Source organism: Rhamphochromis longiceps, linkage group LG16, assembly GCF_057381845.1.
Source record: "Rhamphochromis longiceps isolate RC_006_pf linkage group LG16, R_longiceps_female_GT1.1, whole genome shotgun sequence".
In the NCBI taxonomy this organism is placed as follows: Eukaryota; Metazoa; Chordata; class Actinopteri; order Cichliformes; family Cichlidae; genus Rhamphochromis; species Rhamphochromis longiceps.
In genome coordinates, this window is record NC_140572.1 from 35312002 (window position 1) to 35336353 (window position 24352).

The following is a 24352-nucleotide window of genomic DNA, read 5'->3' on the forward strand; positions in this document are numbered from 1 at the left end:
TCTCCAAATATGTCCATCACTAGAATTCTGAAAGCAGATGTCAGAGATGATCTGACTGAGAAACTGAGGGACTACTCATGCTGATACAGCAGAGATCTGGACTCACAGTAGGTCCACCCTAAAGTACACTTCATCCTCCTTTTTGACACTAGTTCAGATCATTATCATGTTGTAGACCTGATGAATCAACACCAGTGAATAAACCCATTATAAACATAAACTCCTAAGGGAACATGTTAACTGAAGTCATAGGTCTTGCAATCTATTTTCCTTAATTCTAAACAATCCGACTTCTTTTTGAAACAGTCGCCCCCTGCTGGCCATTAGAGAGACTGCATTTCAACAAAAGCTTTGCTTTTAAACCCAGAGACTATGTTCATAATTTATATGCACACAGTCTACCTGAAATCTATACCTGCCATCTCCACAATGAATTTGCAGCTGTCACTGCCATACTTATTGGAGGCCACAAACTCCATCTCTCCAATGTCAGCGCTCTTCACTTTCAGCAGCTTCAGCGTGTGCTGGTCGTCATCTGGCATTGTCATCTCATATAGGCCTGGCTTGTTGGCCAGGACCACTCCTCTCCTGGGAACAAAAGCATTTTCAGTCAGGTCAGACACTTATAGGAAGGAGGGCAGCAGAGTGTCACTGAGTCAGGACATAATAATAGACTTTCTTAACTGCTCTGGAATCCTGGATAATCACTGGGAATAAAGCAGCTGCCTCTTTGCATACTGTCATACTGTATTTATGCTTCCCAGTAACAGTACATGTATCCTGTTATGTACTAAGTCAGAAAGGGGACAAACGGCACTAGATTCTCTCATGCGACAGGAATATGTTTGAATTTTTTTTCTTTAGTGAAATTAAAGTAAAACTCATTCATTTCCTTGAGTTTCTCTTTTTCTAAAAACAACAAAATGAAGTGTATTGACAGAAACTAACCTTTTCCAGATGACTGAAGCATTAACATGATTGAGAGTCATTGAGATAGTGACCGACTGGTTTTCCATCACATATACAGTTTCTGGCTTATCGATAATCACTGGAGCCTCCTGCACATAAGGATCTGAAGACATAAACCACAGAGGTAATATTTAACAGATTTGTTCTGGATGGATGGATGGATGGATGGATGGATGGATGATCTATAAAGTCAAACCTACCTCTGTCCAGGAGCTGCACTGGGTCAGTAGCTGGTGAGGGCTTGCTGAAAGCCTTGGAGGTGATGGTGAGTACCCTGAAAGCATAGCGCACACCTTTGGAGAGTGTTGTGATGGTGTAAGTTGTCTCCTTCAGGCCTGAAGCTATAATGATCCACTGGATGGAGCCTAAGGCTTGCTGTTGGATGGCGTACATCAAAGAGCTGGGATCTGGAAGAAAAAAAAAGGCTTTTGATTCAAAATGCTTTGGGTCAATGATTCCTTTTTATATCACGCAGTATATGAAGTAAGTACATAAAGTACAACATGTAAAAACTGGAGCACCTCACAGTGTGTCAGTATGTTATTTTTAGCATTTATTCTTGATGTTTTTTCATAATGAAATCTGCTGCTTGTTTCAGTGTCCCAGCTGTAAAACCAGAGATGAGTAAGTCTTACCCGGAAATGAAAGAACACATCACACTCACAGCCTGGCCATTTGTCAAACACTTTGTTTTCTGTCATTCGGACACATTTGGGACTACAATTTACAAAATGAATATTGTGAAAACTTAAACTTAAATAATAAAATAAATAAATCAGTAAAATCATTAAGTAAAAAATAGCTTAGCTTAATAGCTTATCCAACATAACCTTTTCCCTTCTCCTATTTTATTTTTATGTTTTATGATTTTGTAAACTGCCTGTTTTTATGCTTGCTTTGTTCTGCTGTGTACAGTGTCCTTGAGTGTTCTGAAAGGCACTTTTAAATAAAATGTATTATTATTATTATTATTATTATTATTATTATTATTATTAAGACAGAAAAGTAGCAAATGAGACCATAAACACATCATGTAAATCTTATACTGAGGTCATAAAACAGAGAAACTGAGAAATGGGATAATTTGCTCATAGTCTTTTAGACCAGCAGCCCCCAACCTTTTTTGCACCACGGAACATTTATGTCCGACAATATTTTCATGGACCGGCCTTTAAGGTGTCGCGGATAAATACAACAAAATAAAACCAGTACCGGTACCAAATAAAAAAAAGATTTATTCATAACACAAGGAAAAAGACCGAGGGAAACCCAGTTAATGATAAAAACAATTGCAAAAAAATAACACTAAAAACCGATAAAAACCATAAATTTCACAACCGAGCCTCAACTCTCGCAGCCCGGTACCAAACGACTCACGGACCAGTACCGGTCCGTGGCCCGGGGGTTGGGGACCACTGTTTTAGACAACCCAGTGTTTTTTTGGAACCAGAACTGTTGCCCTCTGCTGGACATTAGAAAGAATGCACTGGCTTTACTTTTTAGACCTAGAAGCAAGGTCCATCTTTTACATTCAGTCTATGATCAAATGGCCCTCAGCTCAGATCTGTTCCATGTTGAAAGCGATAGATTACAATCTGTCAGACTTTCATGGAAAGATGAGATAGACACAAATATTTTAAAATGCATGTCTGAAAGAGACCTTAGAGAATGTTCTGCATTAAATGTGTAAAACAATAAATAACTTAAGAATAAGGAATATATTGTTTTGTCTCTTGAATATAGCACATGTGACAATGTTTTTGCTTACCAATGGAAGGGTCCAGCCTCCTTGGTTTCTTCCAGCTCAAGGTGATGGTTTTGCCAGTAATGGATTCTATGACTGGAGTCCCATCAGGTGGGTCAGGGAGGATGTCTGAAAATGACAATGGATTTAGGCAGCTGTATTTTTCTCTGGTGTGGTGCGGCATGGGGCAGCATCAATCTATAAGGTGTACTTGAGTACGGTTGTGTAATCAAAACATGTTTCTTTCTCCAGAGCGTTCAATTCAGTTCAATTTTATTTATATAGCATCAAATCAGAATGAGAGTTTCCTCAAAGCACTTGAGGAAGAAGAAAAAAAAATTACCTGTAACATAGAGATGAGCATAGCAGGTGGCCTTCCCAACTTTGTTAGAGATGACACTCTTGTAGACACCACCGTGGGCATGGCACACAGAGCGGATGACCAGGCTGTGAACATCACGAACTGCAACAGGAGAAAGCGGCTTGGCTTACTCGGTTTTACACGACACAGACAAGGAAGACTGAGGCAGTGTGGATTCATTCAGGGGTGTAAGTGCTCAGTGTAGCAGCTATAGAATAACGACACTCTCTGTATTTAATTAAACCCTGATCTCACATTGAAATTCTGTGTACTTTTGCTCCACGCAACAAGAAAGAGGACAGCACCCTCGTTTTTGAAAATTGGTCTTTGTAGATTAAAGGTAGTTGAAATGATTTGCTGCTGAAGCACAGAAGTAACTGTCGCAATGATCCTGGCAATGAAGAAGCAAACAGGGCAAAAAGAGAATGATAAAATCACTTCCTCAATAAAGAAGTCTTTGGTTCTGATTATTACTGCTAGATCAGTAATGGTTATTGTACCTGCTTAATACAAGCAGTTATTTTTTAAATGAAGTAATAAAAAAAATATTTGTTTGCGTTTGCTGAAAAGAAAATCATACATAAAGGAATTTCCATACAAAGGATGGAAATAAATATCAGATGAATATAAATCCATTCTGCAAAACTTACACTGTGTCATCTTTCTGTCCTCTGTGCTTTCAATCCTCTTTCCATTGTGGAACCAGGCGATAGTTGGATACGGCAAACCAGCCACTTTGCATTTGAGCACAGCCTCTTTTCCCTCAATCACATCCAGGTCATAAAGGGGTTTGATGAAGTCAGGCATGGTGAAACGCTCCACCTCATTCTCTGGGACCTCTGGCTCTTCAGGTATGGAGGGCATTTTCTCCAATTTAGCCCTGAAGTGATGAGAAGAAGAATTGGATAGGTAACAATGAACACCACTGGGAGCTCAAGCGGAATTTCAAAAAGCACACGTGATCCAGAGAAAATCAAACACTCTTACATCTGTGAGGAGATGGCTGGACGTGGCTCCTGTATGTAAAGTTCAGCAGAGCTCTCTGCCTCGCCGTGACTGTTATGGGCTCTGACAGTGTAAAAACCCTCATCATCGCTGGTCACGTGAGAAATGACGAGAGAATGGCGGCCACCCTCCTGAAGAATACGAATGTCCTCACTTTCTGTAAGTAAATGATCTAAAGGAAAAAGGAAAACATATCCATATGGTTTTATATTGGAGGAGCATAAGTAAGATAAGCTAGAAGTTTACCCAGTAAAACTTTAAAGATAAGTGATTGATCAGAGATAATTAAAAACACCAAATGATAAAGAATGCAAAAGTCAGTAAGAGATTTTGTGTTTATAATTAATTAGATGTTCCAAAAAAGTTTCACTTTTTGCTTGCTATTAAGCGACAATTTAATTAAAACTTGACAGTTGATTTTATATCTGATTTACCATCAGATTAAGAAATAAGGCTAAAATCGTCAGTTGGCAGTGAAATTCAGTGATACAAAGAAAAAAGAGAACACTCCAACAATCACATGACCCCTGTGAGCAAGCACTTTGGTGACAGTGGAGGGAAAAACTCCCTTTTAACAGGAAGAAACCTCTGGCAGAACCAGGCTCAGGGAGGGGCGGGGCCATCTGCTGCGACCAGTTAGGGTGAAATGAAGTCAGGGGTTATTGCACTGCCCACAGAAGGAGTGTGTGTATAAGTGACAGCGTCATCAACCTAGAGGAGTATAAGTATGTTCCTACCAAAGTGGCTCCAGGTGACTTTAGGAGGTGGCGTCCCACTGACTTTGCAGTCAAATCGAGCGTTGCGCCCCTCAATTACTTCCAAAACATCCAAATTGCGAGTAAAGAGAGGTTCGAGGGAGGGGATGACTTTGAGTTTGCCACATGAGGTCACTTCCTCTAAAAAATGAAAAAAATATCTCTTAAGTAGAAACGAGTTAGAAGTGATAAATATACTTCTTCAAGTTTTGCATCATGCATGTGGGATATATCCTTGACACTTACCTTTAGCTGTGCTGAGTTTGCACATGTATGTTCCGCTGTCATCTTCATGTACAGAGTTAAGCAGCAGGCGGCACTTTCTTCCATCAAAGTGCATTTTACAATTGAGCAATGCTGGCTGGATCAGTTTCCCATCTGCAAGCCAGTCCACATCCGTGTCCTTTGGTCCAATGACGTGACACTCAAACAAAACAGTCTCTCCAGCCTTGGCTGTGATGTCCCTGACTGCCCGGATAACTGCGAGACCTGGCTCCACTGGTGGTGCTGGATATAAATAAAGTACATTTTCTGAAGATTGCTGTTAAGTGATACAAAAACGGTGATGTTGTGAAGTAGTTCCAGCCCTCTGTTTATGTTTTTAGTCACGTGGAACTATGGTAAAGGAATTGGAGGCATTTCTTTACAATGTAGAACAAAATTACTTCCCCAAAACTGACACGGACATAATTAATCGGTGAACAAGAGCGAAATGTCGATTTATGCATTCTTAATTAAACAAGCAGAAAAATACATACCTTTCACCTCCAGCTTTGCTTCACACTGCTTCGTCCCATACTCATTAATAATCCTACAAGTGTAAATCCCAGAGTCCGACTTCACTGCCGACTTGATTGTCATTTCAAAGGCGCCATCCTTCATCTCACGTACAATGTGACGTGGGCCTGTTTTTACCGTCACTCTGTCCCTCAGCCTACAAGAGCACATGGGACCAATTGTTTCTATATTTTTCAACAAGAGGTAAATTACTCATACACTGTATTTCAGTTTTTCAATAAAGGATGGTCAAGCACACGTTTTGTCCCACCACATTAGGGGGTGGAATACATTGTCTTTTCTGCTATTGTCTCTTTAGATTCATGACTAACTCTTATGACAAAACCTGCATGAATGACTCAGCCGTTTATTGTCAGCTACATTAAAAAAATAAGACTGGCATTATTAGCCGTAATGTTAAATTTAGCATTAAAAGAACCCCACAAAAAGACCAAAAGCAGTATGTAATTTTCTCTTTTTTAACTGTTGTGCTGTCACTTTTCTATTAAAACACATTTACAGAGAGTGCTATTTTCAATTAAATCATATATTTGGATACCATATTTTAGCTCTAAAATTTATTTGTACATTTATTTCCTTTTTTGTGCTTTACTTTGATATAACTTTTGCATTTGCAGCTATATGAGACTAACTTAAAACCAACTATCTTATGAAGAAAAGTATCACCAAGTTAAAGTTGCAACAGGAAAAGGAAATGATCTCATCTCTACATCGTAAGATCACTTCACTGATTAAGCATGGGGGTATGCAAAAGCATCACATGCAATAAAAAATCAATTTAAAAGTTTTGACTTTAAAACTTTAAGTTTCCACCTCCTTTAATGAATTAAAGGACCATGCTCAAAAACAAACTATGCATTCATGTTTCCTCATGGTTTGTGCTGTCCATATCTTATGGAAGCAATGAGTTTAAGTAGACTGATGAAGTGAGGGGGGGACCTACCAATACAGCATAGGTTTGGGTTGTCCACTTATTCGGACAGACATGGTGACTTCCTGTCCCTCAATGACAGCTTGATCACTCATTGTTACCTGTTTAAAATTTAATGCAAGTTAGACGCTTAGAGATGCATTTCACCTGTAAGTTTTATGAGAGATGTGTTGATGGGGTGACCACACAGCAGATAATACATTTATTAAGGGAAAATTAATACTGATAGAATGCTTAGTATGGAAGATATTTCCATGCAGTATTGTTGCCACTGTTCGATTAACATACTATGGTCACACTAAAGGGCAAAGTAAGATTTATCCAATGAACCCTGCACAGTCTCACCAAGAATGCAGGGGGTTTCCTAAAATGTGTGTCAATAGTTCGCCTTGGCTCTGGCCCCCCAAAGTCCATGACTTCTTCCATGGGGCTGAGATACTCTTCATCAGATGTAATAGGGCTGCTGATATCCATAGGAACACCCAAGTTTCCCTTTGGTTCCTGCACAGAATCTGCAAAGCCAGAAATTGTACTATTATAATCATTGTCATACCTTGATACCTTTTTTAACAATCAAGTCCCATTTATACTTTTTTTTTTTTTTTACTGAGAGCAAAACTGAAAGAGTACAAGGGGATTTAAAAGAGTTCACATATTGAATAAAACATCCCTCCTGTTTAAAACACATTTAGAACCTAAGATGCCAAATGTGAAATCTAAACAATGGTGGATTCACAGTGAGTGGAGCCACTGAGCCTCATTGGGCACTTTATAGGTTCAGTTTTGCCTCTGAGTTTCCATGGTAACTATAAGTGAGGTTATTCAGCTGGAATATATGGCGCACACATTTCGCTGAGAGAGATAATGACAAGGGAGCCAGGAGAGAAATACAATGCCAACGTGGGAAGAGACTACGAGATGATTTTTAAGACGACAAAAATGGCCTCTGAAAATGAATACTGTAAACTGGAAATTACTGCTTAGTACATTTACCTTTTTTTTGATTAGGCTGCATATTATACTAGTGTAGGGGGAGTGATAAATGTCCTGTTCAATTTCTGAGCGACTACAATAAAAGTTTAATATAATAACTGACGTGGCCTTTCTGTGTGGAGTTTGTATAATCGTCCAATAGCTGTGTTGGTTTTCTCCAGATATTCTGGCTTCCTGTTGCAGTTCGAAGAAATGCATGTTAGTTTAATTAGGGGATTCTGAATTGGCTTTAAATGTGAATGAGAGAATGAATAGTTGTGTCAGTGTTAGCACTGTGATGGACGGGCAACCTGTCCGGAGTGTACCCCACTACTTGCCCATTGTCCACCTAGATAGGCTGCATGCTTCGTTGGGTAAGAGATTATGGATGTATGTATAGATATGGATGTTCCTTAAGCCTCAGTCAGACAGGCCTTTGCGATGCTTTTGGTCTCATGTCCCAAAACATAAACTTACCTGCTTTAACTATAAGAGTGGCACTGCTTGAAGCTCTTCCCATCTGATTAACAGCAGTTACACAGTATCTTCCCCCATCACTTATTTTAGCTGATCTGATGAGAAGACTATGTCGTTCACCCTCCACTTTGACTGCATAATTTGCAATCCCAGTGACCTCAGTGTTGTCTATAGTCCAGGTGACTTAAACAGAGAAGAAAACAAAATAAATCCACCTCTCCATCAACTGATTCAAAGTTACCTTTAAGGGTTTTGCTGTTGAAATAAAAATTACAAAAAATTACCTTCAGGGCTAGGGGTTCCAGCAATTATAGTTCTTAGCAGTACATCTGCACCAGCAGATGCTACAGTATCCTGGAGGGGAAACTCAAACATAGGAGCCTCCATGGGGTCTTCTCCGGCAGACACATAAGAATCATCTGAAGAATCTGCACATTTTAACAAGAGACAAACTTAAAGTGATTTTTGTTCCTTTGCTCAAATTACAAAAATGACACTAGAGGACAGAGAAAGTCACTTTATTAGACATTACCACAAAAAAGCTTACAAAAGAAACAGAACAAATCTAACCTAACTCTGGAGACAGGGGTCGTGTACGACGGTTCTTTCCTCTGGACTTTTGCTGTTGTCCCTCTTTGGCACCAGCACGCTTCTGTTTAGGCTCACTTGTGCTTACAGGAACATCCTCTTCCATTTTTTCATCTTCAACAATAATTGTAGGTACCTTAATCTTAGAGATTGGTTTAGAAAGTTCCACTTCCATTTTCTCCTCTGTTGGAGAGCTTGGTAATATTCTTGGGGGTTTTGAAGGGGCAAGATCTTGCACAATGATGGGCCTTTTTTGTACCAGAGGACTCTCAGGTCTGTTTTCAATTTTTCTTACTGCAACTTCTATTGGTGTCTTTCTCCCCGAAGTCTCATCCTTTTGCGTTTGTACAGGAGACTCTTGGATGTGTGGGGATTCTTGCATTCGAGATACCCTTTGTACAAGAGGACTCGGTGGCCTTCGTTCAACTTTGCGCAACGTCATCTCTGTAACATTTCTGCTTGGTGAATCTTCCCTGTGTTGATTATATATTGCTGGTGATGATGATCGTTGAATAATTTCTGTAACAGGACTGACTCTATTGAATTCTCTCACCGATCGTTGTCCTGGTAAGTCAGATAACTGCATTGACTCTGGGGTGCCTGCAACTTCTCCAACTCTACTAACTGGTACAGCTGTTAAACCAGTGTCTGCTGTCTTTTGAGGTTGAGATTTCTGCTCATGTTGTGTTTGCTGCTGTTGCTGCATCGGTTGCTTACTTAGTTCCCTTTCTCTCTGTTCTTTTGCCCACTGGACTCGTTCCCTTTCTTGGAGTTTTTGCAGGACCTGAGGAGGAATAGGTTCAATTTTCCTGAAAGGCTGGCGCTGCTTGACCTTCAGGGTTAGCTGTTCAGTTGAAAACGATTTCTTCAGATGAGGTTTACCAACAAGCTTTTTAATGCGTTGGAGCTCCTCAGTGAACTTGTTTTCAATGTCCTGAACTTTTTGAGAGTAGCGAGGTTTCTCTTCCAGCGAAGCTGCTCTCTGTTTAAACATAGACCTTCGTTCAGCAGCATCTTCTTTTAGAGCTTCCCTAAGATCTTCCCTTGAACTTTCTCTAGAGATACCCAAACGGCTTCCTCCATCATCTGAATCCACAGATCCAGCCCGATTGAACCCTGCCCAGGATCTTCCCGAAATGGAACCTTCTGGAATATCAAGACTCCGTCTCCGCTCCTCTAAGTCACGGACCTTCTCAAAAACCTTTGAACTAGCCCTTGTAAGCTTTGGAGAGGGTCTAAGAGTAAATTCTTTCTTGGAATATTCACTCAGTGGAGTCTGTGGTCGGGAATCTTGGGTGTTACTTTGGGACACAGATTTTGGCTGCTTAACCTTTTCTTCAAACTCCCCAGGCACGGTGTCTTGGTATTCAGTTGGCACAACGATTTTCTTCCGCAAGCTAAGAGGAGTAGTTGAACCAGAGCGACTTGGCATTGGAGAGGTGGAGGTGCGTTTGACCAGTCTTGGAGATGGGGGTGGGAGAACTTGTGTGGGAGATTCTCTTGAAAAATCCTCAGACTGGCTCCTGAAATAGAGGATTTGAGGAAAAATCTGTTAAAATTAGGAAGCTGTTGCTAATTTACAACCTTACTCATTACTGTGTTTTAGCACTGAATTCAAGTCCAGTAGTATAGTCAACACACAAAGTTCTTTTTACTGTAATTGTTGGGGTTACCATCAATGCTGTATGTTTTGTACTTGCCTGTTAGAGTGATCTTCATGTCCATGTGTTTTACTGACATCCTGGGCACATTTTTCCATCACTGTGTCTCGTGTGAAAGAAGAGATGCATTAACACATTTGTATGGCAAAAATTCTAGGTCAGGTATTCATGTTCAAATCTCCACCAAATAATATTTCTATGTAAACACTGGATGAAGTGACTTGCTGTATCACTGCAGGCTCTGCCATCTGTATAGAACACTGCTGGTAACCACTGTGGAGAACTGAGGTTCTAAAAAGACAGTTATTTCCCTGATCAGACATACAAGGAGAGCAAAAGAGTGAAGGAGAGAAAGACCTCCAACACAAAAAGTACACAATATATATATATAGATATATATATAGATAGATCTAGGTCGATAGATCTATATCGATAGATCTAGATCGACAGACAGACAGACAGACAGACAGATAGATAGACAGATAGATAGATATACATGTTTGTTTCTGTGTCAGAAGTAGCCAAAAAGAAAACTAGAGAAAAAAAAAACAATGGAAATGAAAACTGTTATTTTTCATTAGGTTCATGTGATTGCCTTCAGCTCCATTTTCTTTCTTGTTGTTGGTACTACTATCTTACAACCTCATAGCAGGTCTCAGTACCATCCTGTAAGCACTGATGCAAATTAATGATTGAAATCAGAAACAGTTCATACCTGCAGGCACAGCCTGGTCCTCAACATCCCCGCTATCTTCTTTGGTCTCATATTGGTCTCCACCTTCATCTTCTGTTGTTTCAGAATCTGAAATAAATAAAACAAAATAAATGGAAAATTACTTGTGATGTAATCACATTTCAACTAGACCAGTTTGTGAAGAACATTATTTGGTGAGAAAATAAAAGTGCATTTGAAAGCATACTTGTAAAAAAAGCAGAAAATAAAAGTAAGGACAATCTAAAACTATTTACTAAATGAAGCATGGCACCATCTGTGATGTTGTTTGGCAACAATGGAAAACTGTCTTTCTGCAGTGGAAACAAAAGATGTAACAGACAGTGGACAGGATATCGTCACTATTACCTTATCATGTTCAGTTCACTTTATGGAGATGCTTGGTGAAAGAAACTGAAGTGATTTTCCTGACCCCCTTTTGGGGGTGAAGTGGGGGGGACTAACAATCTGAATCAGAATACTTTCTTTATACCAAAGGAAATTATGTAATGCCACTGAAATTTTCTGTGGCACTTAACTGAATTTCATAATATATGTAGTTGTTCTACTTGATGAGTTGACGCCCCCAGGGTCTCATTAGCACAGCTAAGCTGAATATACTAAATTTGTTACAGCTGAATTGTTGCTGAGTCTTGTCACCCATAATTACTTCAACGACATCAGCAAATTTATTTCAAGGAAGGGAATACAAGAAGAAAATAACTACAAGTGTGTTCATATTTTCAGCAGAAATGTATCCTCTTTAAACCTAAAAAACTGTTCCAGCTGTACTATCTGATAAATATGACTGTTCTTCACAGGCTGAGAGAAAATTCAGTCATTGGTAGGACTCAAAATAGAAAGCAGTATTGAGTCACTGGCATCCCAGCAGCTCTCATGAGGTGTTTGCTTCACAGTAGGTGGAACCACTTATAAAAAAAAATGAAATAAATAAATAACAGAAGCTATCTCTTGTTCTCTTGCAGTAAAAGAACACAACAGGGTAACGCTGGCCACAATGGAAATGGTGGAAAAATGTTTTCAAAAACAGGCTTGTTTGAAATCAGCAGACAGAAAAAGTCAGCTATAAACTACACAGAAAAGCTTAGAGTCCTACTCACAGCTATTTAATCTGTATTTAGCTACACTGCACATTCATGCAATATTAATATCACATAACATAATTTTACATTTCAAAGTAAAACACTTTCACACAGACACAACATTGTAAAGAGTATTATTACACAGTATAACATCATATTTCTCAGTGTGACACATTATTTTTCCAAAGCAGTCATTCGAATCCGCTGATTTTGTCCAAGACTAAACTACTGAAAATTTACACAAACATACATTAAATAATTGAAAATTTATTGCTGTGCCCTTTACGTCAACTAACTTTCTCATGCGATGCTTGTTTAGGCTTGAATAAATAAATAAATAAAACTATATGGTTTGTTAGGTCTAGGGAAACATAATAACAGGGTGCAAATATGGACTTCCTTTTATGTGAAATACATGTTCCTGTATCCTTTGGAGAAGCTCTACTGAAAATGTAAGTATTACATTTTTTTCCTGTATTAATTTCAATAACAATTCATCGACTATGACTTTGGTCCTTTGTAGACATTCCAGGTTTGAGGAGCTCAGGTAACATTAATGTATTTGTACTCTGTCATTATATTAAGCAATGCTATCCTTCTCTTTGACACTTTAATCGCTCACCTCAAAGTTGAGAAATACAACTTCAGCACCTGTCCTCTTTGATATATTGCAAGGCAATAATCATTCTTCACAACACTAAAATATACCATCCCTCTATCCACCCATCCTCTTCCACTTATCCATAAAATATACCCCAAAATGACAAAACACAGAAATGATATTTAGCCATTTTATGGTATCAGTGTATGTGTTGTACCATTATCATTCAGTCTTAATCTTGGGACAGTTCAATGAGGTCTCAGATTCACTTTTCTGTGCTTCTTCTTCTTCATCCCAAGTTAATTAACTTCTTTTCAATTCGCCTCGTTCATTTGATAAGTGCCACCATGCCATGAAGAGTCATTATGCAGTGACTCCAGTAAGTCACTTATGTTTTAATTAAATATAACTGAATGAATGTGAATTATAATCGGGATATTTTTATTACGAAAATATACTCCAGTATCATTTTTTTGCATTCCTTATAAAACTAGCTTGTAGTATAAAATTAGCATGTCATAATATCTTGTTTGAAGTCAAGGTGGAGCAGTGATGTCTTTCTATGTTGGCTCTGCGGTGGACTAGCAACCTCTCCTCTGTGCCTCTTACCCAATATCTACTGTGAACCTAAGTTAGATGATAGACAAATGAATAAGCCGAGGAAGTCCCTGATTGGTTGCACATGAGAAGCAGACAATATTAAATCCCTGCTGACAGTGATTTTATAACTCTTTTAGTAACTGACAGTTAATAACACTGTGACTGACTGCACAGGGTATTATCAATCATGCTGTAGTCTCAGAACAGTACAGTACATGAGCCTGTCACTCAGAAAAAAAACCAGAGCTTAACTTACAGTTTCCAAAATCCAATTTAATAATTGTCAAGAATATTTTTAGTGTCACTGTGAAATCTGTTAGAGGAGGTAGAATATAAATGATTGTCTGGGCAGGGGTGTCACCAAGGGGGGCCAGGGGGGCCAGCAGGCATCCCCAAAAAACTGCTGGCCCTCCCACTGCCCCTTTTTCGGCAAGACCCTATGTTGGTAATAGTTTAAATAAACGTGCGCACAAGAGAGAGGAAGACACCCTACAATGAGTTGAAACAAACTTGTTATTTCTTCCTGCATATATGATGTTTGTCATTCGTATTGTGTCACTTTGTATGTCTCATTATTTCACATCGTCACCCCCTCCCCTCCGCTGCGCCCCTGCATTGTTCTGTTTTTGGTGTGCCACCCCAATATTTGTAGTGGCCCCCTAATGGCCACCCCTATATCTGGGTTACAGTTGCTACCGGTTTGCTGGTGCACAAATAGACATAAAAGTGCACACCAAATAACACCAAAGAGCCCTTAAGTATAACAAGTAGTTCTGGAAGTTTCCTCTCAACATCGCAGCACTGCATGGAAGAATTTTAGTGAAACTTTTAGTGAGACTCTCCTGTAGTTTTCTGAAGTTCAAAGCTACGGAAGAGCTTTGAGGTTGACTGAGTTTCTAGTTGGTTATAGCTCACAGTAACACTGCTCCTTCTCAATTAAGGACTTGCAGAGTGAGCTCTGTTAAGCAGCACCATTGCCTCTGCCACTGTCAGCTGAAACAACAGTGTGGTCAGTTCAACAGTAATATTTATAAAATGTCGGTGTCAGCATTTTAAATGAAATATTTTACGGCGCTTTAATGCTCTATTCACAGATGAAGGTTAAATCACTGCAGGAAGAAGAGAAAGATAAATTGAAATAGCACTTGCCTGTTTTGTTCTTTGGTCTGAATGTTTTTTCATAGGCACTGCTGGTATGTCCTCGACAGGTATTTTTTGTCTTGGCTTACACACAGCAGCAGGGTATTCCCCGAGATACACTGGGGGCTCCGAGCCATTACTACACGCCTAACTGAGCAAATTTCCTAAGAAAACATGAGCAATTTCTATTAAAAAAAAAGACTGAACTTATTACATATTGTAACTCTCCTAACATGCAGACAAAAGCTCCTCACTAAAACGGAAAGAAAAATGAAAAGAAAAGGCACTTTGGTCCAATACGTAACAAGTCAGAGTCTCAGCAGCTCTTGTGAGAGAATCCGTTTCTGAAAAGCACAGAGCAGAGACCTCCGTCCGCAGGTGGAAATGTCTGTTGAATGCATATCATGCACTCTGAGGGAGCCCCCCTGTCCACACAATAGCCAGCGACAGCGTAAGCATCTTCCCCCGCTGCGTTCCACCCCACAGGCAGTGCACACCGATAGGCAGAAAAACCAGTGGGAGTGATCCAGCCCTCTTGAGATCAGTGTTCTACAGCACTGGTTGACATTTTTCATGTTTCCCTTCCTCCCCATGTGTCTGTGTCTTTTTCATCAACGGGTATAATGAGCCGATGTTGTGTTGTTGGAAGAGAGGGGGAGAATCGCCGCAACAGCTAAAAGGGACCTCCTCACTCCTCTGCATTGCTGGAGCACTGTTCGAGCTCACAGAAAATGTGTTAGCCTACTGGCTGCTTTAACTGACTGCACAAGCTCACTGCTAGAGATTGTTGTTTTTCCACATGACAATTTCAACTGCTCATAATACTTTATTGTTTTGACGTAGTAATTGCAGTTAATATTCTATCTTTAGTACAGTTTGAATCAATTGAAACAATACCTGCTTGCACAGTAGAATAAATCAGTACACAGAAACATGCTTAAAATAACATTTCAGTTCACACATGGTTACACAGTACTCTCAGCAAAATGACTGTGTGAGAGTGCAGAATAAAGTCTATATTACTAAGATAATAGTTCATATAATTACTAATGATTGCAGATCACAAATGCAAAGCAAATGTAGTGAGCACTTTCATTATAGGAGCCACCTTTCGGGCTTAATTACATGGTCTGTTGATTATGTAACCTCAGGCCTTTTCGTTTCCTTGGCAGCTGAATATCATGTGTGACTTCGACGTTAACCTCACGCTCTAATGACATGAAATCATGGGCCGCTTTGCTTTTACACTTGCTGTGTGCTACAACAGCTCATTCTAGAATAGTTATGTAAATGTACAGTCACCAGTCACTTTGTTAGCAACACATGTTCACGTGTTTGTTAACGCAAATATCTAATCAGCCAGTCACATGGCAGCAACTCAGTGCTTACTGAAGTTCAAACTGTGCATCAGGATGGGGTAAAAGGTTATTTAAGTGACTGAAGATGGCACGGTTGTTTAATTTTCCCCCATGTAACCACGTCTGGCATTCACAGAGAGCAGATATCCAGTAAGAGGCAGATCTCTGGGCAAAGTACCCTGTTGATGCCAGAGGCCAGAGAAAAACAGCTGGACTGTTTTGAGCTGATGAGAAGGAGGCTCTGACGCAGAAAACATCTTTTCATAACCAACATGTGCAGAAGAACACACAACATCTGTTTATGTTTATAAAAGAAAAAATATTGGACAACGTATCAGTTTTGGGGTTTTTAAATAATCAAATGTTGGCATCAGTATTGGTCTTAAAGATCCTGTACTGGTTGGTCTTTACTCTTAGTCATTATATTCAGTTTGTCATCTGGAATTCAGATTTAGAAAACTGTCACCAGTACATATCCAAGGCCATGTGACCAGCACCGTTAGTAACCAGTTTATTTAAGCTCTTTTCATAATGTGTGGATTCCTAATGGCTGCTAAGTTCTTTTGCTTATCCATCACTTCACCTTCTTCTGTTCAAACATGGAAATCACAGTTGCATTATATTTCATAGTTTGGATTATGTATTCACTGAATTATGGTTTGTAGCTGTGTTTGGTTTTTGACTCTTGAAAAATCTTTAAAGGGTGCACTATGGACTCTAGTATATTTTTGCACATTGCAGTGAAATCCAGAGAGCTAGCTATTTGTTTATGTTTAAAGCTTTAATTCTTTGTTTCCATTAACTTCAATTTGCACATGTATAGAAAATTTAAACTACAAAAATTGACCTTCAGGATGTTTTAATTTGATATTTACTTGTGACCATATTGTTCATGTTAATACTGTTTATACTTGGACTGTGTATAAAATGAGTAAACTGTAATTAATATTTGGTAAAAGCCTTTTTATCAGACAGAATAGTTATGAGTGAGATCATTTTCAGAACACACTTTAGAAGATCGTCACTAGTCTCTGTGTCGCGCTGACCTAGTAGGTGTGGCTGTTATTCCTCTTTTCCTCCTCCTGCCCTCTACCTGTTCGGTGCTGCTGCTTACCCATGGCCGCTGATTAGACCTTGGGTGCAATCAACAACTAAGCACGGCCTGGTGTGCGCCGCCCTGCCAGGTGAGCCACATTAGAGCAATCAAGGGTGGGCGTGCCGAGTAAACCTTTAAATGCATGCAGCAGTCATTTGACCCGGGTGCAACATACTGAGAGGACGGCAAACAAAGCACTTTTCCACTGTGAGGAAGACTTTGAACAAGACAGGCTATCGGTAAGCTCTTGAGTTCACATTTTGCTTTTGCAGATGTATCTGGGACTATGGAAGCTCAGTTGTGCAAATGTTTTATGCTTAGGGAAATAGTTGCTGCATTTAAGTTTAATTATATTGACAAAAATGAATGTTTAAGTTTGAATAAATTGTTTGTGCAGTTAGTGTTCCCACATATTTATGTTAATTAATATTAAAAATAGTTACCCCAAATCCTTGGGTGGATTGTAAAACTAGTGAATAAATGTTTGGTTTTGATTTAAAGAAAATAATTCTTTGTAAAGAAAATCCTTAGTTAAAGTCTATTAAAATGTTTGAACTCTAAAATGTATACTTTAAAATACAATTGTTTATAAAAAAGTGTTAATGCAAAGAAGACACATTTTGTATATTTAAGAACCACAGTTAAATTAACACAGTTAACCACATGGTAAATGGCTTTACTGAAGTGTATTTTGTTATTTCATCTGTCTTCTGTGTAATGCATGTAATTTATCTGAATGGTTAATGGAATGTTCTTTATTTTTGTGTTGAAAGGTTTTTTACCTGCTGCTACCTACCAGCTATCAAACTAGTTGGTCTAAATAAAGTTGAGTGAAATTCAAAGTCTGGTCTTTTTCAAGTGTGGACACCTCACAGTCAGAGGAACACTTGACAGTAAAAAACCGGCCTGGCCAGTAGAGAAACCGGCCTTGACCAGTGAAGACTCCACAAAAGCTCACCACAAAGACGGAGAAGACTCCACCTGGGGGCCTGGAGGAAATTGCACACCGTTTGCCTGTCCAATCAACAACCGAGAAAACAGAATGGCTGAGTCCAAGTCACTTCAAGAGCTGAAAATAGAGCGAACCACTGCAAAGAGACTGTTTTCCAGACTCACCAACCATATAATAAGGACCCACATGGATATGTCTGTAGAGGAGCTGCAGGATTCCTTCAAGAGACTCACAGTAGAGGGCTCCAAAGTGATTGACGCGAACGAGGAGCTTGAAGCCGCCTACATCATGCAGTGTGAAGCAGAGGGCACACCGGAGCTGATGGGCCAACAGAGAGCAGACGTCGAAAAAACGGAGAAAGAATGTGAGCAGAAGTTGAAGGAGGTGAAGCACCTGATCAGAGAGACACTGTGGACATCATATGGTGAAAAAGAACTGACCCTTGCTCTAAAATCAGCAGAAATGGCGTGTGAGTACGTCACATCCACTCAGCCTGATACACCGCTGGAGGCATATGATTTTATGCTCCGCCATCTAGAAGAACTGGTGAAGAAAGCTAAGCAGGCACACCAGACATGGAACCGCTGGGCGCCACCTGCTGAGAGGCGAGATTGTGATCGTCGACTGATGGAGCTCGAAACCTGCCTTCCAAAGCTGGTGTCAGGGAAGGCCGCCGTTATCAAAGCAGAGAGGATTAAAAGAGATGCCGACCAAGCAGTTGTCACAGTCCGCAACGCAGCCTCGGTCGCAGCCATAAAATTGGCTGCAGCCAGCGTGAGTTCTACAGATGGCGGAAGGAATGGGAGGCTCTGCAAAAGCAAGGTGAACCAACCGGGTCCGTGGAAGTAAAGAAATTCCAACTTCTTGATAGCCTCGATGATAAAGTGGCCAAAGATCTGCGCCTGTCCACATACACCTCAGCCGATGAGATCTTCAGAGTCCTCGAGAACCACTATGGAAATCAAGCCACCATCGCAATTGAAATCATTGAGGAGCTTCAAGCTATCCCTCCTGTCCGTAGCAACCAGCCTAGAAGAATTATAGAGCTTATCCACGCAGTTGAAAAGGCCCTCTATGATTTGAGTGAGCTGGATGAAGCAAATGCCATAAAGAACCTCTTGGTAATAAAGTCTATTGAAAGCAAGCTGCCTGAGTCCCTAAAGAAAGACTGGCTTACCCACGCTGCTGATCCAAAGAATGCTGTGACTCATCAGAACCGGTTTGACAAGCTGCTCGCATACCTCCAATCTCAAGAGTCCATCTACGAGCAGTTAGACCAGCTGAGAGACATCGACCCTGCCAAGGAGAGAATAAAGTTCCCAGTAAAGTACGCCCGTACCAAGTCAGTTAAATCCAGTACTGATCCAGCAGGCTGCATCATCTGTGGGGACCCAAAGCACAAGAGAAAGCTCTACATCTGCAGACGGTTTCGAACCAACACAAAGTTACAGGAGAAAGAGGATGCAGTGCAGCAACTTGGAGCCTGCAAGAGATGCCTCGAGATCCACGATGAACCCTGCAGAAAGACTACTTACCTGTGTGGAAAACCAGAGTGCAAAGACCAGCATCATTACCTTCTTTGTCCCTTGCCACGACCCTTATCACAAAGGCCCAGGTCTGGTCCGGCGAGAGCTGAGGGGAGGAGGTATACAGAGGTTCAAGAAGAGTTCATCTCTAAACTATCACCAGAGCTAGCGCAGGAGTGTCGGAAAGCTTTCTGCAACGTCTCATCACGAGCCTTCAACTCCATGGCAGCAGAGAGAGGTCTACTGGAGGGGACTGGTCTAAAAGAGTACCCTGTGATCCTGATGCTCCTTGACGTCATCGCCAATGATGGGCAGAGAATTGGGACATTAATTGATCTAGCATCTGACACAAACTACATAACCCATAAAGCTGCAAGTAAGCTCAACCTTCGCAGTGAAGACGTCATGCTCGTCATCCAGGGTATCGGAGGTATGAAGGTGTCTGTGGCAACCAAGCGCTACCTTCTCAAGATCCGTGTCAACACCTCAAAAGGAACTTTAAAGCCTCACCAGTTAGTCTGCTATGGTCTTGACAAGATTGCTGAAGTGGAAAGACATGTTCCACCTCAGAAGCTACAAAAGATCTTCCCTGACATCCCTCTCCAAGATCTCATCAGACCCAGAGAGATCCAGCTTCTAATCAGCCATAAAGAAGGCCAGCTGGTGCCCCAAAAGATCCGTTCCATCGGTGACCTGGTTCTCTGGGACGGTCCACTTGGCAAGACAATTGGGGGCGCACATCCAGACCTCTTTGAGGAAGTCACTTTGATGGCCCACACCTCCAAAACTCACTTCGCAAGATCAATGAGAGCTGCTGCATTCAAGTACCAAGAGTTCACTAAAGACCTAGCTTCCTGTCAGCACCCTGATCACCCTGAGACTCTATCCACCACAGCTACCAGCAGCAGAGACTTTCTGAAGTGGTGGAGGTGGGAAAGCATCGGAGCCGCTTGCCAGCCGAGATGTGGAGGGTGTCGTTGTGGGAGCTGCCAGCCAGGGGGTAAAGAAATGACGCTTGCAGAAGAGAGGGAGATAGAGATCGTGAGGAATGGCCTGACTTACTCAACTGGAGATAACCACAACAGTGAACCGCATTGGCATGCCAAATACCCATGGGTAGAAGATCCAGCAACCTTGCCAAATAACAGGAAAGCAGTAGAAGCAACATTCATCAGAACCGAGATGAAGCTATCTAAAGAACCTGAATGGAAGAAGGCCTATGCTGCACAAGTTCATGAGATGGTAAACCGCAGAGCTGCAGTGAAGCTGTCCAAAGAAGTCCTGCAGAGTTGGACTGGGCCAGTATGGTATATAAGCCACCTCATCGCGCCAAATCCACACTCTGTCTCTACCCCAGTGAGGTTGGTGTGGAACAGCAGCCAGAAGTACAGAGGCCTCAGCCTGAATGACATCCTCATCAAAGGTCCTGATGTCCTGAACCCGATAAGAGCTGTCCTGCTGAGGTTCCGAGCTGGTGTCTACGCCGCCCTTGGTGACGTCCGCAAGATGTACAACTCCGTCTGGCTGGAAGATCGAGAAGTCCACTTGCACAGATTCTTGTGGCGTGACACAGAAGATGCAGACATAGAAGACTATGCCATAACAAGAGTCAACATTGGAGACAAACCTGCTGGTTGCATAGCCCAAGTCGCCATGAGAGAAACTGCAAACCTACCTTCATTCAGTCACTTCACAGAGGAGAAACGTGTGCTGGAAGAAGATGCTTATGTCGATGACATCCTGACATCACACAATGACCTCGACCATTTGAGACACCTAACAGCCAACATCGAGCACATCCTGAGAGCTGGAGGATTCTACATGAAGCCTTGGGTCTACTCCAGTCAAAGCGGGAGGGAGGAGTCAAAGAAAGAGTTGCCTCGATCAGAGCCAAAGACTATGATCCTGCCAAACCAGCTGACGGAAGATGACAACAAAGCCCTTGGCCTTGGCTACACCATCAATGATGACAAGCTTCATGTCATGGTCGCAGTGAACTTCTCAAAGAAAAGGAGGAAAATGCGCCTTGGTCAAGACCTGCTCAGAGAAGAAGTCAGAGAGCAAACACCTGATCCACTCACCAGGCGAGAACTGCTAAGCCAAGTCTCCGGCCTATACGACCCACTCGGTCTAGTGACTCCCGTCAAACAAAAGGGTGCCATCCTGGTAAGGAGAGCTTTCCAAGAAGCAAAAGTAAAGCACTGCCTCGAAGACACATGGGACGCAGCCTTGTCTGAAGGTCTCCGAGAAGACGCTATAAAGCTTCTGGAAGAGTATGCTGACCTGAAGAAACTGCATTTCACTAGAGCCCTGACTCCACCAGATCCTTGTGCAGAGCCCAGTGCCATCACGTTCTCTGATGGCAGTGAACATGCATATGGTGCAGTGATGTACCTTCGCTGGAGCTGCAGCCATAGTGTCATTGTGAGACTAGTAGAGTCCAAAGCCAAACTGACGCCTCTCAATCACAAAGGCGATCCTGTTAAAGCAGAGATGTGTGGCGCAGTCTTTGCTGCCCGTCTGAAGACCTACTTCCAGAGACACTGCAGAATCCAGGTCAAAAAATGGTACCACCTCGTTGACAGCCAGACCGTCTTGGGTGCAATCCAGCGTGAGAGCTACGGTTTCCAGACCTTCTTCGCAAACCGCGTTGGTGAAATCCAGAGTAGCACTGATGCCCAGGATTGGTGGTGGATTCCTGGGTCAGCAAACATTGCAGACATCCTCACCAGAGGGGCCAGTCCGAATGCCCTAACCGAGGACTCCGAGTGGCAGTCGGGTCCAAAGTTTCTCCAACTTCCTGAAGATGAGTGGCTGAAGAAATCCGCCGGAGAAGTCGCTGCCCAAGCTCGAGAAACGGTCACAAAGCTACAGAAAAAGACTTTTGTTGCGGTCCTTACCAGAATGCACATCAAGGCGGCTCAGGACTCAGTACACGTAGAGTCGAGAAGACCACGAGGAGTAGCAACCCAACAGCTAATCGACGAAAGGCGATTCAGCAACCTGAGAAGGCTGATTGGGACCGTGGCGTGGGTCTGGAGGGTTGCCAAAAAGTTCATGAGATCCAAGACCAGAGACCAAGAAAAGTGGGAGGCAGTACCATCTTCGGGTGTCCTCACAGTCTGCGAGAGACGAGATGCTTTTCGAGACCTTTGCCTAGCAGCACAAGAGGGCGTCAACTTCCCAAGCACCACAACAGACAGACTAGTTGTTTACAGAGACCAAACAAGTGGACTTCTAGTTTGTGGTGGCAGAATCCAGACCTTCAAAAAAGACCGCAAAGCCGTTCCCCTTCTACCATTCCAAGCCTGGTTATCCACCCTCCTTGCCAGAGAAGCACACAGCAAGGGACATAACGGAGTGGCAGGAACTTTACTGCGGATGAGAATGAAGGCTTGGGTTGTCAGAGGAAGAATTATTGCCCAAAAGGTCGTTGACCAGTGCATCATCTGCAAGAAGGCAAAGGCAAGAACCTGTAAGCAAGTAATGGGAGACTTACCTGAAGAGAGGTCAAATCCTGCTGCACCATTCGAATTCACATCTGTCGACCTGTTTGGACCCTATCATGTGAGGGATGATGTCAAGAGAAGAGTGACCATGAAAGTTTGGGGAGTTGTGTTTTGCTGTATGGCAAGCCGAGCCATTCATGTCGAACTAGCGAGCACACTATCAACAGAGAGCTTCCTGCTTGCCTACCAGAGGTTCACTTCTGTCCGAGGCCATCCCCGGAAAATCTGGTCAGATCCTGGCACAAACTTTGTCGGCGCCAAACCTGTCTTGGAAGAAATGTATGCTTACCTGAGACGACAAAACAAGGAGTCGCTTGAGGAATACTCTGCCAAAAATGAGACCATCTGGGCATGGAAGATTCTTCCCGCTGACTCACCTCACCGAAATGGGGCCGCCAAAGCTGCTGTCAGAGTTACCAAGAGAGCCCTCCATACTCTCGGCAATACAGAGGCTCTTACCTTTAGTGAGTTTCTGACAGCACTCCAGCTAGCCGCCAACCTTGCAAATGAGAGACCCATTGATGCCAGATTTCAGAGCCGAGAAGATCGCATTGACTACATCACGCCGAATAATCTGTTGCTTGGTCGAGCCACACAAAGTGGGGACTTCAAAACTGTTGACTTCACAAATTATCCTTTCAAAAGGCTGAAGGAAATACAAACCATAGTCAACAACTTCTGGAGGTCCTGGAGCCAACTCGCTGGACCAAACCTGTTCATCCGCAGTAAATGGCATACTGCAGAGAGAAACATTGCTGTTGGAGACATAGTTTGGCTCTGCGACCAAAATGCCCTTAGAGGGCAGTTCAGACTCGCAAAAGTCATCAGCGTGAATCCTGATTCTAAAGGGATCGTTCGAGATGTGCATGTGAGGGTCACTCCAAGTTCCAGCATTGCGATCAAGAGTCCAAAACCCGCTACCACAAGTCCTGAGCTGGGCACCACCTTACATCGGGACATCCGGCGTCTTGTGGTCCTTTTACCGGTGGAAGATCAAGCGAGGGACCAGCCCACCTGAGTGCGATCTTTCCAGACAGTGCTGAGCAAAGATCGAGTGGGAGGTGTCGCGCTGACCTAGTAGGTGTGGCTGTTATTCCTCTTTTCCTCCTCCTGCCCTCTACCTGTTCGGTGCTGCTGCTTACCCATGGCCGCTGATTAGACCTTGGGTGCAATCAACAACTAAGCACGGCCTGGTGTGCGCCGCCCTGCCAGGTGAGCCACATTAGAGCAATCAAGGGTGGGCGTGCCGAGTAAACCTTTAAATGCATGCAGCAGTCATTTGACCCGGGTGCAACATACTGAGAGGACGGCAAACAAAGCACTTTTCCACTGTGAGGAAGACTTTGAACAAGACAGGCTATCGGTAAGCTCTTGAGTTCACATTTTGCTTTTGCAGATGTATCTGGGACTATGGAAGCTCAGTTGTGCAAATGTTTTACGCTTAGGGAAATAGTTGCTGCATTTAAGTTTAATTATATTGACAAAAATGAATGT

The 24352-nt window shown here is 42.1% G+C and overlaps 1 protein-coding gene across 4 annotated transcripts in view; it reads right to left on the bottom strand.

Moving 5' to 3' along the window:
- The window catches only part of spegb (striated muscle enriched protein kinase b), a 47913-nt gene that overhangs the window by 18341 nt on the left and 5220 nt on the right, over window positions 1–24352 (bottom strand). For 2 of the 4 annotated variants that reach the window (XM_085385552.1, XM_085385551.1), the window contains exons 2-18: window positions 10977–11063; window positions 10301–10361; window positions 8583–10123; window positions 8297–8440; window positions 8013–8195; window positions 6909–7075; window positions 6576–6664; window positions 5593–5768; window positions 5081–5341; window positions 4817–4975; window positions 4062–4251; window positions 3725–3954; window positions 3057–3176; window positions 2738–2842; window positions 1170–1376; window positions 949–1072; window positions 416–588 (exon numbers count right to left, since the gene is read on the bottom strand). In XM_085385552.1, the coding sequence (XP_085241678.1) occupies window positions 416–588; window positions 949–1072; window positions 1170–1376; window positions 2738–2842; window positions 3057–3176; window positions 3725–3954; window positions 4062–4251; window positions 4817–4975; window positions 5081–5341; window positions 5593–5768; window positions 6576–6664; window positions 6909–7075; window positions 8013–8195; window positions 8297–8440; window positions 8583–10123; window positions 10301–10361; window positions 10977–11063 (4017 nt within the window). Of the gene's footprint in view, window positions 1–415; window positions 589–948; window positions 1073–1169; window positions 1377–2737; window positions 2843–3056; window positions 3177–3724; window positions 3955–4061; window positions 4252–4816; window positions 4976–5080; window positions 5342–5592; window positions 5769–6575; window positions 6665–6908; window positions 7076–8012; window positions 8196–8296; window positions 8441–8582; window positions 10124–10300; window positions 10368–10976; window positions 11064–24352 lie in introns of all 4 variants that reach the window. The other 2 variants (XM_085385550.1, XM_085385549.1) reach the window with 1 other exon arrangement.